We start from the raw sequence: 15,307 nt of genomic DNA on the forward strand, positions 1-15,307 counted from the left end.
ATAGACAATTACTAGTGGAATTACATTTCTATGTGTTCATTTCTGGAACTTCAACCTACACATTTGGGTGAAACTCAAATTCGATAAAATCATTTACATGTGTGTCTATAGAAGGATTGTTTCTGTGTAAGTACTGATCACATTTTCATTCCTGAAAAAAAGCATGTCAGTGAATGAAAGAAGAGACCACAAAATATTTACACTGCATGAGTAAAATTTGTAAAATTCTTGAGAATACAAACTACTCCCTAGTGACAGAAGGTATATTGAAGGTTTTGGGGGGCCACCCATGGGTATAAGGAAGTTCAGTAGGAATTGGTCAAAAGGAGCATTGGAAACTTTTAGGAGTGATGTTTCAGTTCATTATCTTAACTGTTGTGATGGATCCATAGGTGTTTAGATGCCAAAATTTATCAAATTTTATACTTATGTATGTGAAAGTTTATTAAATGTGAACTAGTTTAATAAACTTTAAAAAGCACATGAAGGCATATTAGTAAATAGGCTTAACTTTTCTATAAATCTTTTTAGTATATTTCTCCTATACATGTTCATCACTGTTTACAGTCTATATCCATATCTACTTGGTGTTGCTCATATCATTATCATTGCCTTTACATCATTTTTATATTTACCAGTATTTCAGATTGTAAAGACAAACAGAGGTAAGTGATTCCAAATGTATCAAAATAAAGATAAAGAGTAAATATTAGAAACTGAGATAGCCAGAACTATAGCTGTGGGTTAGATTACCATTTTGAGAATATTGATGTATGACATTGTCATTGAAAGAAACTGGAATTATCCTAGTTTCTGTAATTTGGTTTCTATGTAGGTCTAAGTGTAGTCAAACAGGAACCCCATGTTTATTTTATTTATTTTTTTTAAAGATTTTATTTATTTATTTGACAGAGAGAGATCACAGGTAGATAGAGAGGCAGGCAGAGAGAGAGAGAGGGAAGCAGGCTCCCTGCCGAGCAGAGAGCCCGATGCAGGACTCGATCCCAGGACCTGAGATCATGACCTGAGCCGAAGGCAGCGGCTTAACCCACTGAGCCACCCAGGTGCCCTGGAACCCCATGTTTAAACAAATGGGACAAATACACAGGTATAACAGAAAATTTTGAATTCAGGCCATAAGAAAACTTCTTTCTTATATGAAAAGTAAACCATTGTTCTGTGGTATATAATTGCTGTTGAATGTCCCATTCACTTATGAGAATCTAAAATTAAACAATTTTGGACATAGGCATTTCTGGAAAATATTAATTTTTCACCACATTATTTTCATACTTTAAATGAAATTAAAATATCTGTAAAATGAGCCAGTAATGATCAAGATGGTTTTTTAGAGAAAAATATTTTCAGGACATGGTCACGAATTTCCTTGGTCTTCACGCCATAGACTATAGGGTTGAGGAAAGGAGGGACTAACAGGTAGAGGTTTGATAAGAGGATATGAACATATGGTGGTATGTGAGCACCAAACCTATGTGTGAAGAAGGAGAAGAAGGCAAGGAGGTAGAACTGTAAGAAGACACAGATGTGCGCGATGCAGGTATTAAAGGCTTTGAATCGTGCCTCCTTCTGGGGCAACTGAAACACAGTGATAAAGATCTGAATGTAAGACAAGGTGATGAAGATTATGTCAAACCCTAAGATACTGAAGGCAACAAAGAGACCATATATCTTGTTGATGCGGACATCTTCAATGGCCAGCTTCACGATGGCCATGTGCTCACAGTAAGTGTGGGAGATCACTGTGGTTCGATAGAGTTTAAGACGACATTTGATGAGCACCAGGCATGGTGCTCCAAGAATTGCACCCCTGAGTGTCACGGCAACTGCAATGTGAATCAAGAGTTGTTGGGAGAAGATAGTGGTATGTCTCAAGGGGTCACAGATGGCCACATACCGATCTAGGGCCATTGCCAGTAGGATACCTGATTCAACTGCCTGGAATGAGTGAATAAACCACATTTGTAGAAGGCAGGCTGCAAAGGAAATCTCTGGCAAGTGAAACCAGAAGATGCCTAACATTTTGGGAAGAATGCAGGTGCTCAGTGCAATGTCCGTGGCCCCCAGCATGGCCAAAAATATGTACATGGGCTTATGGAGGCTGTGCTCGTATTTGATTAGACCCAAAATTAGGGAATTCCCAATCACAGCGATGAAATACATGACACAGAATGGAATCCCAATCCAATGCTGCACTGACTCCAGCCCAGGAATGCCAGTGAGTATCAGGACAGGGGGCATGAAGACAGAACCATTAGGTATGAGCATGATGATTTGTTCTGTAGAATCAAGCAGTGGTGTTGCTGTTTCATCTTCTATTCCTCATCAAGACTACAAGAATAAAAAATAAGAAGAAATTACTTTACTTTAGCAAAGTATACTTTAGTCAGATAATGCATATTCAATCCTCTTGATCCTTTATATATGTGGAAAGATAAGTGACATGAAATCTTCTAAGCCTAAGGTGCATGGCCTTTTGATCTGATACATTTGCATATTGCACTTTGAGTTCCATTGTAGTGTTAGCCAACACTCTATCACATTGCTTTGTTATGTTTTCTTTCTCATGCTTGGAAAAATGAAGATCTAGTCTCTTGGTAAGTTTGATGTTTTTAATACATGATTTCTGTTTGCCATCACTATCCTGTGCCTTAGATCTTCAGAACTTATTTATCTGCTAATAAAATAACTCCTCTCTTTTCTTGTCCTTCATCCCCTGTTACACATAATTTTTATTTTTAATTTTTGCTTATCTGGCTTTTTGAACATTCCACATATAATGATAGCATACAGTGCTGGAATTTCTCTGTCTGACTCTTCTCACAGATCATAATGTACTCAGAGTTCACCATTTGGTCACAAATGGCAGGATTGTTTTCTTCCTCCTGCATGAATAAACTAATCATCTCAGAAATGCAAATGAAAACCACGGAAATATCAGCTCAGTTCCATTCCAGTGGCTGTCATCATTCAGAGATAACAAATGTTGCAGAGGAAGTGGAGAAGAGGGAACCACTGTACCTAGTTAGTGGGGATGTATGTTTGCCAGCCACTAAGAAAAGCAATGTGGAAGTGCGTCAAAAACTTAAAAACAATCTACACGTAACCCAGCAATTCCACCTCTGATATATATATACAAAGGACTGGAAAAGAAGAATATTGAAGAGAAATATTCAATCCCTTGTTCACTGTAGCATTATGCACAATAGCCAAGATATGGAAAAAAATTCAGTGCCCATCAACAAATGAATGTATAAAAAAGACATGAAATGGAATATTGTTCATCTTATTGTTTCTTTCAATGAATCCTTTCAAATTTTCTCTTTTCAGAAAGTCATTGTAAGAACAACCATCAGGTCGCTGTTTCAACTTGCTTTCATCACTTTCGATGACAAAAGTTAAATGGATAGGGCGTTTTTTTCTATTCCATGACTAATAGAACAAAAAGAGCTTCCTTGTATCTTGTGTTTTCTGCTCATCATATATGCTTTTTTTGTGACCTGCTAATTGGACCCGGAAAATTTTATTTAATACAGAGTATAGGCATTTCGAGAACTAGACTCCAACTAGGCTGTCAGCAGCTACGGTGCTGCTGACTGATTCTGCTGACCATAATCAGAAGACAAGTTTTTTTCTTTCAGGAGACAGAGTATTTTTCAGTTTTGCAGCTCATCAGCCTGTCTTCTTAGCATAGCGTCTTCCCAGTCTGATCCCTCTCTCCTCTATTCAGAGTGTTTTCAACCTATTTTGTCAAAGTTTCTATATTTTTCCAAAACCTAATCATGCATGTTGCAACTTTTTCTGCTTCTCCTCTGTGAAAATAAATCAATTATTTTTAATTCGTGGCTGTCTTCTGTGGCAGTTTCTATCAGACACCATTCCTACTGTGCCCTGCTTTTGGCACAACTCTTGTATGTATTTGAAATGCCAATCTGTGCTCTCTGCTCTTCTCTCTTCCCATCAGTAATCATTTTTCAATCCTTAAGGCTGAGTATGCATGTATTCTTAAGTATTTGTAAAAACAATTACACCCTGTGAAATTTAATGTTTTTTTTTTTATTTATACTCTAATGCGTCTTCTGCCCACTGAAAATACAATGAAATCTCTTCACATTGTTTTTCAAATGGTTATATCCACCCTATTCTTAGTCTCTGTCCTTTGCTGCTCAATCTAACACATTAAACTATAATCATCAGTGTCTCCTTATGAGTGCATTTGCCTTATCATTTTCAAAGCCTGTAAGAATTTTCTTGTCTGCTGATTCCTTAAAACTGGCATTTATATTTTGTTCCAGAAAGTGTTTTCTCCTCGGAGTATGCAATAAACTAATTCACAAGTTATATTCATTTTCTTTTAGCAATTTCTAAGTTCATTTAAAAAATGATTTCAGCAAGTATAAAACAGATAAAGATATGAAGATGGTCTAAAATAACAGATAGGCAATTTAAAAAAAAAACAGACAATCACATCTTGTCCACATTCGTTCAGGTTCTTCTGATAACTTTAGATTGTCCTTGAGATTTGTGAAGTTCTCTAAAACACATCTCAGTCAATTGCAGGAGCATTTATTACTCCCTTTTCTTACAACTTAATTCAACTGTGAGTCAGGCTTTCCTATCTAAGACTCCTTGTTTTGGAAACCTTCCTTTTTGCAAATATATGAGTCAACCCTGATTTTCCTCAAATCAGGAGGTTATATTATTAACCACAAATAGAGGATTATGTGCTAGTGATTTATTTGTATGTACCTGTTTCAAGCACTTGAAGAAACAATGGGGCAACCTGTTAAAAGTTATTTATCCTATATTTTGAAGAATCTTCACTATCCTGAGTGCTTGGAATTCAAAACTAATGGCTACTATTTGTTAAATACATGCTACATCATTTGTGCTCCGAAGACTTTAAAAATTACATTGTCTTCCTTACCTATGGTATTGACATCATTAATCCATTATATTAACGAAAAACTAAGACTTGCTGTTGTTATAAGTGGATCCACTTGGATTCAAATTCCATGGCATACTGATCCACAAAGAGCAAAGAAGATTTTGTCTTTTGAGGTTTTGTCATCCAATTCAGTAAGAATTATGAACTGTCTCTCAGTGTGTGAATAAGACAGGCTGGACTGTACAAAAATATATAATAGTTTTTCATTAGTTTGTGTCTTTTCAGATTCTGATGGAAGAAACTTCTATAGTACCTTCTTATTTCACAGATAAAATGCATATATACAAGCATGTTTACTATATTCTGCATATACAAAATAGGTCCAAGTTTACACATCAGATCACTCATATACTGGCTAACACTGTGATTTGGCTCAAAAGTGTGTGCTACTCTCTTTTTCAGGTGTTGGCATTTGGGAGATTTAACACAGCTACGTGGGTCGTACTTGAGCTGAAGAACTCTTAGAGGATAGTGAGCAAACTTTAGCTTGACTGAAGTTTATATGGAGGTCAACCAGAAGAAGGGTAAAAGGAAAGAAACCAGTAAACACACTATCAGATAAGTAACATGGGAAAACATTCCTTCAAAGTATATTCATCATGTGAAGAAAGTAGTTTCCTTCCTTCAGGATAATTTTACATTTCCAGCTTCATGAGGCCTCATGGCTATTCTTCTAGAGCAGGTTTTCTCACTCTCTACACAACTGGCATTTTTGATCAGATAGATTTTATATTCTGTGTAATTCTCTACATTGTCTTAGGCTTAGGAGCATCCCTGACTCCTACCCTTTAGATAGGTGCAAATTATTCTTTCTCATCAGGAAAATCAAAAAATTTTCTCATGCATTACCAAATGTCACCTTCATGTGTGGAGAGGGGCACACCATACCTGGTTACTAACCAGTTACCTAGAGTTTTACATAAGAGAAAAATACTCCTTAATGAAAAAAGAACATCTTGTAGCTTTAATAAAAATGGACAGATTAAATCTATTTATCAAGGAGAATCATTATTCAGGAGATATTAGCCAGATAAAAGAGGTCCAAGAGCATTTGGAGAGGAAATACTCTGGATAACATCAAAGAAGCATGAAATGCACAGTTGGATTGAAAATCAGTAAGTAATTTCCCATATGAAGTTTGTCATAAGCAGAGATGATGTTTGTTGGGGCTAAGGAAAAGAGAAGAATAGCAAATAAGGATACAATTGAAAGAAAATAATTTCAAAACCTTAGGTGGAAAACAGGTGTTTGTTTGATTGTTTGTTTGTTTTCCTTTAAAAATCCACTCCATCTGATCCAGAAGGATGAGATCTGGCATAGGGAGAGGATGTTGGAAGAATACTTGTGATAGGATGGGATAGGATGATGTGACCTGGCCACATCAGAAGAGTAACACGGGAAGAATATTTGTGCTACTTGCTGACTTGATGGAGAGAAGTCATGGAGGAAAGACTAAGATGTTCATGGTTTGAGAGTAATGAGTAACAGCACTGGATGACAAGGACTAGCTGGAAGCAACCGTGTGTGTACACATGTACAGGTTTGGAAGAGGCAGGACACAAACCTTAAACCCTGAAATCCAGGGAACAGGAAGAACAATCAGGGGTCTCATTTGCAGCAGGAACCCTGAAGCATTAATTAAACCTAATTCTGACCCAGGCTGATTCCCAGAACATAAAGAAGGGATTAGGTCTAAATCTACTCTCCCAACACTCTATGGAAACCTTTCCCCCTACAAGATCTCTGACAATCACCGTTCGATCTCTGCCTCAACCCTCCAGGGATAGAACCTCTGTTTCTGAGCGAGCTTGTCCATTGCAGGACTGCTCCAACTGTCAGACATGTCTTCTGCCTGGTGAGCCTCCAACCGTCTCCTCTTCATTTCTCATAGAAATCCTCAATCCACCTTCCGAAGATCACATCAGCCATGGGACATGAACCTGAAGTCATTCAGGACACTTTGCATCCTTGGGATACCCCTTAGCTGTGCATGCTCTTCAGGTAGTTCTAAAACTTTACATTGTCTCAATTCTTTATTACTGAGGCAAAGCTAACTGGTCGAAACACATTACATGGTAACTGTGAGGGTGAAATGATGTAATGCATTTAAAATATTAGAAAGAAACATAAAATGTATTACTCTGCCTGAATGCCAGTAATTCATTCCTAGAAGGTACTCTGTCCTTCTGCTGACTACATCAGATACTTGATGAGCATGTTACTAGATGTGATTTCCCCTGAATGATTTGAGGGCGTCATTGCTACTGGAACTCTTCCAGTCTAAACATGTATAATTTCCTGACCTAAAACAAATAAGCTTTCTGTGCATTGGTCTGTCCTGATCCTCCTCAAGACTCCTACGTATGAGGCTCACTTTAGAATTTCTCACCCAGTGTGTGATTAATTGACTCAGAAATGTTCTGAACAGCAGCATGAACAAAATCTTCCCATTTGAACAATCAGCTACTCTAAGACCCCATTGCTCTTTTATCATCCTGCCGCCTTCTTGGAGCATAAAGGTGTTGTGTTCTCCTTGAAAACAGTCCTCTGTGTTCCCCACAATCAGTGCAGATCTATGGCCCAAAGACTCACCTGGAATCATCTGTGGTAGCATACGTAGAAGCCACAGAGTGAAAATATTTTGGTGTTTCAGATAATGAGGATAGCTTTTTTGTACTACTGGAGCCGCCTGGGGAATTTTTGCACCAGTCACTGGTGAGCTCTGTATTAGCCCAGGACAAGGGTGAAAAGCAGGCACAATATGGTTCAAAACCTAGGAGACTCTGTCTCATAGCACATCTGCATCTAGTAAAAACTCTCACATCCTGGTGTCTCTGGGGACTGGAGCCAAATTGACCATCCTTCCAGAAACTTCTTAGAGAAGACAGTGCCTCAAGACAATACAAACCATCAATGACACTTTTATACAAATAATGAACCAATGAAGACCCATGAAAACATCTCAAGGTCTTCAGACTAATCAGTGTAGACATGCTGACAAAGAACTAAATGGAATATTTCTATGTGATACACAAATAGTCTCAGTCATGTTCAGAGTTCAGATGATGTAATGATATGCATTTTTTAAAATTTTAGTGCCACTCAGAATATCTATTTCTGGTTTCCGACTATTTCAGGGTTATTCATGCCTGACATTTACTTAGGTGAAAAAAAAAGTGTTTGAACTTAAAGAGAGATTTTAATCTTTTTCTCAAGCAGAAGAATGGAAAAGATTCAGAATCTTTGTGCGGTAAAAGAAAGAGTCTAACAAGTCTACATTCCGTGCATCTGTCTGAAGGACCTGATGGCTTTAGTTTCAGTCACACAATATTTGTCTTGTGTCATTGGGTCAGGCCCTAGGGAGGAGACCTGTTCTTTTTGCATTGAAAGGATCTCTGACACCCATCTTGTCATAAATTGCCATAAAATTACATTCATCCTAGAAAAACCAGTGATGTAGGATGGGCTGTGCGGTGTGCCGGGTGAGCGTCCAGGGGCTTAGGAGAACTGGTTGTGGTTCTGGTATCTGAACTGGTATCTCCCAGCTGAGCAGTCAGTGATGTCATATTGGCAGACTGTATACACCCATACCCAGGGCCGTTACTCCAGAAAAAGGAGCAAATTACGTACATCAGAATTTCAACTGTCCATCAGGGTAACAGTGATGGGCTTAATTTAAATAAAATATTTTTAGAGAAGCAAGAAGAATACTCTTCAATTAGAATAGGAAGGAGGCTGAGGTGAGGTCAGCATGTTCTGAGCTACAGTAAAGATTAGTAAATAGTAAAAGAGTAGTAAACTACTCTGTGTCTAGAGAATATAATATTATTTTTAACATACTGAATGAGTCACAAGATACTTTTGGGAAATGCCCAAAGTGTTTGACCATCCCAGAAACATAAAGCTATTGAAAGTTAGAGAGACAATTACTCTTAGATACTATTTAGTCAAAACCCTTTAGAGCTACAGAGAAATGAGATGTTTTGGAAACAATGGGACTCCTTATTTGTAATAGGTACTGTTCTTTAGAGCTTCTAAGGATTTTTCTAAATAGAAATAATCACCTGTGTGAAACAAAATAGGGAGTACAGAGCACACATTTTCAGAAGTGGCTCCTTATTCCACAAGTGTTCTATAGATAACCAGAAACAGAAGTTTAATTTTTAAATGGAACAGTGTTAGAAGTGGAGTTGAATAGGTTTTATTGCAATGGTTGATAAAGTTTATCAAGCGAGAAGATACAAGTTTATAGGAATCATGAGGAATCCAAAATAGAAGGACCTCGGCCTGCCTATACTATTTTGGAAATGTCTGAATTCAAATGGGAGTCCTTATCATGTAGAGAGGAGATGAATCAGGGAAAAACTTATGTTGGCAGAGTCCTGACTGCCATATGCAAAAGCAGACTTGGGTATATTCATCCCATGGCATTTCATTCAGACATAAAAACAAATGAAGCTCTAAATAATGATACAGTGATTGTATTGTGTAGAAATATGTGCTTTTCACACTTACAATGAATATATTAAATGGTTGAATTACTATGTTGTACACCTAAAACTAATGTGATATTTTACCAACTATACTCAAAAGTAAAATAAAATAAAAAGTTCTGTTTATCCTGCGATATAGGTGAAACTGGAAAACTTTATGCTTTGTGGAAGAAATCAGGCATAAAAGTCATGTATTATATTATCTGCTCCTTGAAATGCCCAGTTCAGTTGAATCCATAGAGATAAAATCAGGCATGTGAATTCCATAAACTGGGGATAGGATGAGTGGCCAAATAGCTGGTAATGGGAATGGGGTATCTTTTGGGGGTCATGAAATTGTTCAGGAATTAGAGAGTAGAGTCAGTCACACAACTTTTTAACTTTACTAAAAACCAGTATCTTATATCCTTTAAAGTGTGAATTTTATTTTAAATCATGGGTATTTTATACTAAGAAGATGAAAGGTGGAGAGAGGTCACATATTGTAAGTTACTCTATCCGAATTAGTCATTTGGAAAAAGGTCTGCAAAAACCCAGAAGGCGAAGCCATGCCAGTTCCTCTACTAACCTACAAGTCTTCATATATTAGCAAACACTCTTCACTTGCGTGGCTGATTAACTAACCTTTCTTTGTATATCTATTTATCATGCATTCTTTCTTTGGAAGAACAGACAACTCTTGGGATGCCTGGGTGGCTCAGTCAGTTAAGCGTCTGCGTTCAGCTCAGGTCATGTTCCCAGGGTCCTGAAATCAAGTCCCACATGGGGCTCCTTGCTCAGTGGGAAGCCTGCTTCTCCCTCTGCCTGCTGCTCTCACTGCTTGTGTGCACTCTCTCTCTTTCTTTCTGATAAACAAATACATTAATATTTTAAAAATAGAAAAAGAACAGAGAACTCTTGCATGTTACAACACAGAGACCCCCTTGCGCTAAGAAGCAGGATACCCACTTGCACAACCTCTGCGCACTGGGATAACTTCTGTAGCTGGCACCACGGAGTCTGCACATAATCAAGAAATGTTACAGGTCTCAGTACTCCCTTTATTGATTAGTGCCCTAAACCCATTTAAAAATCTCTGGGCCAGGCAGAAACCACAGAATGGCTGTTGGACCAGGATATGCCTTCTCCCCAGGTAGCCAGCCTCCTGAATAATGCCCATATTGCTTTCCAATCAACACTTTTTTCTTGAGTTTTGGCCTTTCCAGGCACAGGCAGCCAAACTTGGGTTTCCTTATCAATGGGCCCGTGCATTTTTGCTCCATCACCTGAAAGCCAACATCAAGAGTCAGAGGAATGAGCTCCTACGCGCCAAAACTCACTAAGATTCAGACCTCTTTCTTTGTCTGCTCTTGTCCTAGGAAAATCCCATGGCTTGTTGGAAGCTCTCTCATGAAGTCCCAAGAAATAAAACCCTTGGAAATGTTAACTCAATATTTATCAGATTTTAAACACACAAATTAAAAATGAACTCAAATCAGAAAGTGCTCAAAGGAAACAATAAAGTACTCCATAGAAAGGATTTACAAGTAGAAGAAAAACAGCATAATCATTGCACTCTTTGTTAAATGCTAATTATGCCTTGGCGCAAATAATACATTATATGTTAATTAAAAAACATTTAAAAATGGTAATTATAAAGACAATCATATTTCACCAGATTGTCAACACTTAAAAATCTCAAACATAACCAGTGTTTTTGAGAATTCAGACATACAAATGCCAATAGTCAGTGTTATAACTGGTACAATCTCTGAAGGATCACTTGAAGTTTCTAGAAATCATTAAAATGACCCTTTACAAAATATACTTTTCTTTTTCAGGTAAATTCCTGTTCAAGAACATATTCTATAATTGTCCTAGTAAATGTGTGGGAAGATAGAGAGTCCTGGTTATCCTCTTGACCTTGCAATGACCCATTTGTTTTCCTTTGTTTCCTTTTTAGGTCTCAGATTGGAGATGGTCCTGGTACATCAAAGGCCACAATAATGGAACAATCTGGACTCTAGCATAGATATTTTACCATAATGACAATTGAGGATGGTGCAAACAGCTTCCAGTTTCATGTTCTGTCTCCCAGTAAGCTTTACATTCCCACTATTTCTACGATAACTGTCAGGACTAGTCATTGTAAGATATATTTCAAACTTCTCCATAAAAGCTTGCAATTATAGTAGACCACCCTATGCTGACCTGCTGTTTGTTTTTGGATAGCCCACTAGCTGAGTATAGTTTTTACAGATGAACTCCTGCAATCAATGTGGTGAAGGGAATATTTGACTTTCAGCCCCACTTAAGCAGAATGCTATCTCCCAGAAAGAAAGAAATTCTATTCTTCTACTTTAGACTGAATTATAGAAAAACTACACAATTATGATTATTATTGCTCTTATTAGAATTTGAATATCATTAAAACATTTTGCGCAAATATATTTTTTATCTTGCTATCTAAATACCTATGTAATAGTCTTGAATTGCCCCTTTGCCCGCAAGCCTAAGCTATGTACCAGTCTCTTTCCATAAAAGTTTGCTGAACCCTGACTTAAAAATTAAGAAATTACCTCTCATGCTATCTCAGTTTTATTCCTAAGGAAATTATGTTATTTAAGAACAACAACTCTGGGACGCCTGGATGGCTCAGTCATTTGGTGTATGCCTTCCGCTTGGGTCATGGTCTTGCAGTCCTGGGATGGAGTCCTGCATCAGGCTCCCTGCCTGGCAGGGAGCCTGTTTCTCCCTCTCCCTCTGCCTGCTGCTCCCTCTGCTTGTGCTCTCTCTTTCTGTCAAATTAATAAATATTTAACAAAAAATGAAGAACAATCCCTATAGGCAATCCATTACAGTCATATCATATATTAATCATATAATAAATATTGACAATGAACATATTTTCAAAAGATGCCCCAAGACATCCCCTAGATTTACAAATAGTCATCCTCAGCAGTCATTGATAATGTGATGAGCCTGAATCCATTAAACAAGACAGAGTATCACCCATTTATACAACATGCAGTCTATTTTATAGATGCATTGATTTTAATATCATAAATCAAATCAAGGACATCTGCACACATATGTATATTTTCCATCATCATTCAGCAAATGATCTATGAGTTGAATTTTCCAGAAACAGTCCACTTAGCCTTAAGCTCTGAAGTTGTTAATCTTAGTTAAAACACTCCATCTCTTCATTAATTTAACAGCCTTTCTTGATAAAAAAACATGATGTCTTATATCCACTGAGAAGATATATTATCACATGCCGGATAGGTACACACACAGAGACATTTACATGCACACAGAAAAAACATGTTTTTACCTCATGGAGAAAACCTCTAATGATACATAATAACTTTCAGAATAAAGTTCAACATCTTTGCAGAGTGTTACATCATTTCCAAGAGTTCATAATAGTGAATCAACAAGTCTAAACACTATGGTGTGTTCACAGCAAGTGTAGCTACCATCTGTCACCATACAAAACTAATAGAATACCCTTGACTCTATTCCTTATGCTGTACTTTTTATCTCTGTGACTTATTCATCCCATAAGTAGGAGTTGTATCTCCTGCTCTCTTTATCCAATTTGCCCTCCATGGCCATATTTGATATCATAGCATCTGTGCCTCTCAAAATTGTTTTTTACATTGGAAAAAAAAATCTGTGCTGTTGATTAAGCACATTCTCTAATTCATGTCACCTCTATTGCCTACCTGGCATGTTGTGCCCTTCCTTACTGGACCAATCAGTCATTATTCCTCAGGAGTTAGGCTTCCTAATTAAAAAGCAAAGAACATGATTTTAACTCTCCTGCCTGCTGTTTTCAGTTGAATTTCAATGTTTCCTTACCTTACACTCAGTGCATACTTCTACAAGTTCTTGTTCCTTTCCCTCTCTCTTTGTTTCACTCTTCTTTCCTCCCAGAAATACAAGGAAACAAATCCATGAAACTTAAGCATGGTGTCAAATTTACCACTCTGCTACTATTTCCTTGTATGATAGTTAATATATTGTGCTTTAATAACACTTGATGAAGTAATAAAGAAATGACTAGTAGAGGGAACAGAGAAAATATAGATATGTAAAATGGATCACATGATTTCTCATGATTTTTGCATCTCAAAATTCCTGAATGACTCTGGAGATATATTGAAATTTTTACATTATCATCTCTTATCCATAAAGGTTTTGTTTTGTTTATATGTTTGTTTGTTTTGATGCAATGTGCTTAAAATACATTTCCTCAAAAAATTTTTTAGATAACTAAAAATTTCAAGACACACCAACACCTTGTTTTCACTGAGTATCAGGATGCTCTAGAACAATGGGTTTGAGTGCATTTAACTTAAGGGAAAGATGTATATTTGTGAAAACTTTCAGAGAAGAATCCATTAAAAAAAAAAGAAGCTGAACCAGGGACTGAAAAAGAGAAGAGAAAAGGAAATAGCATATCTTCACTATTTTGTCTGTGTTTCTTCCTCTCATTACTCAGTTGTATGCAAAACCCCAATGACTGATAGTGGTCATGGAGTATGAAGACATTAAAATCATAACATGCACAGAAATTGCACAAAATAAAAGAACAACACTGAAGCAGCTCAAATAATGTGAATTGCTAAGTATTATATGTTGTTTTGAGAGACTGTTACTATTGAATGAAAGGGAATGCCGCAGGTGTTAATCACAGTAGATTTTATGAACACAGCATCTTTACCACGTGAATGCGGATCTGCTTGGTCTTGGCACCATATACAAGAGGATTGAGAAAAGGGGGGACCAAGAGGTAGAGGCTAGAAAAGAGGATATGGATATAAGGAGGAATGTGAGCACCAAACCTGTGTGTGAAGAAGGAGAAGAAGGCAAGGAGGTAGAACTGGAGGAAGACACAGATGTGGGCGATGCAGGTATTGAATGCTTTCCACCGAGCCTCCTTCTGGGGCAAACGAAAAACTGTGAAAAAGATCTGTATGTAGGACAAAGTGATGAAGGTGAGGTCAAATCCTGCAACAGTGAATGCCACAAACAGGCCATAGATTTTGTTGACCCGCACATTTTCTGCAGCCAGCTTCACAATGGCCATATGCTCACAGTAGGAGTGGGAGATGATGGTTGTGTGGTAAAATTGAAATCGGCACTTTATCAGTACTAGGCATGGGGCTACCAGAATGGCAGCCCTGAGTGTTATCCCAGCCCCTATTTGGTAGACCAGCTGGTGGGTGAAGATGGCTCCGTATCTTAGTGGATAACAGATGGCCACATAACGGTCCAGAGCCATGGCCAGGAGGATGCCTGACTCTATGCCCTGAAATGTATGAATGAGCCACATTTGAAGCAAGCAAAAGTCAAAATAAATCTCTGGTACATGAAACCAGAATATGCCAAGCATCTTGGGCATAATGGTGGTTGCAAGTGCAATATCTGTGACTCCTAGCATGCCTATGAGAATGTACATGGGCTCATGGAGACTGTGATGTGACCTAACGATGATCAGAAGCAGGGAATTTCCAAACATAGCAATGAGATACATGGCAGAGAATGGAATCCCGATCCAGCACTGCACAGACTCTAGGCCTGGGATCCCTATTAGTGTCAATACAGAAGGCATGAAGACTGTAATGTTGGAGGAGAACATAATGTCTTTGGGTCTCCAGAAACAAAATAATAAACTGTCTCAGTCAGTGGTACTCATCTCTTCTAATTCCTTTTTTATCCAGTCATCAAGTGAATCTCTCTGATTTTGGAATAATGCTAAGAATTATTCAACTCATTTATACTACTGAAGGTAAAACAAACAAAACAAAACAAAACAAAACAAAACAAAACAAAACACCAGATCCATGGATACCCATCA

General features: G+C 37.6%; 2 protein-coding genes across 2 annotated transcripts; both read right to left on the bottom strand.

Annotated features, from left to right (window-relative positions):
* Positions 1–1,335: 1,335 nt before the first annotated feature.
* Positions 1,336–2,286, bottom strand: LOC123949396 (olfactory receptor 52A5-like). The gene has a single exon (XM_046016824.1). It carries the CDS (start codon positions 2,284–2,286, stop codon positions 1,336–1,338), a length of 951 nt encoding a protein of 316 aa, XP_045872780.1.
* An 11,863-nt stretch (positions 2,287–14,149) lies between these two features.
* On the bottom strand, positions 14,150–15,088 carry LOC123949393 (olfactory receptor 52A1-like). Its single transcript, XM_046016820.1, has one exon. It carries the CDS (start codon positions 15,086–15,088, stop codon positions 14,150–14,152), a length of 939 nt encoding a protein of 312 aa, XP_045872776.1.
* Between the last annotated feature and the right edge of the window lie 219 nt (positions 15,089–15,307).

The sequence above is a fragment of the Meles meles genome, chromosome 8 (assembly GCF_922984935.1).
Source record: "Meles meles chromosome 8, mMelMel3.1 paternal haplotype, whole genome shotgun sequence".
NCBI classification, from domain to species: domain Eukaryota; kingdom Metazoa; phylum Chordata; class Mammalia; order Carnivora; family Mustelidae; genus Meles; species Meles meles.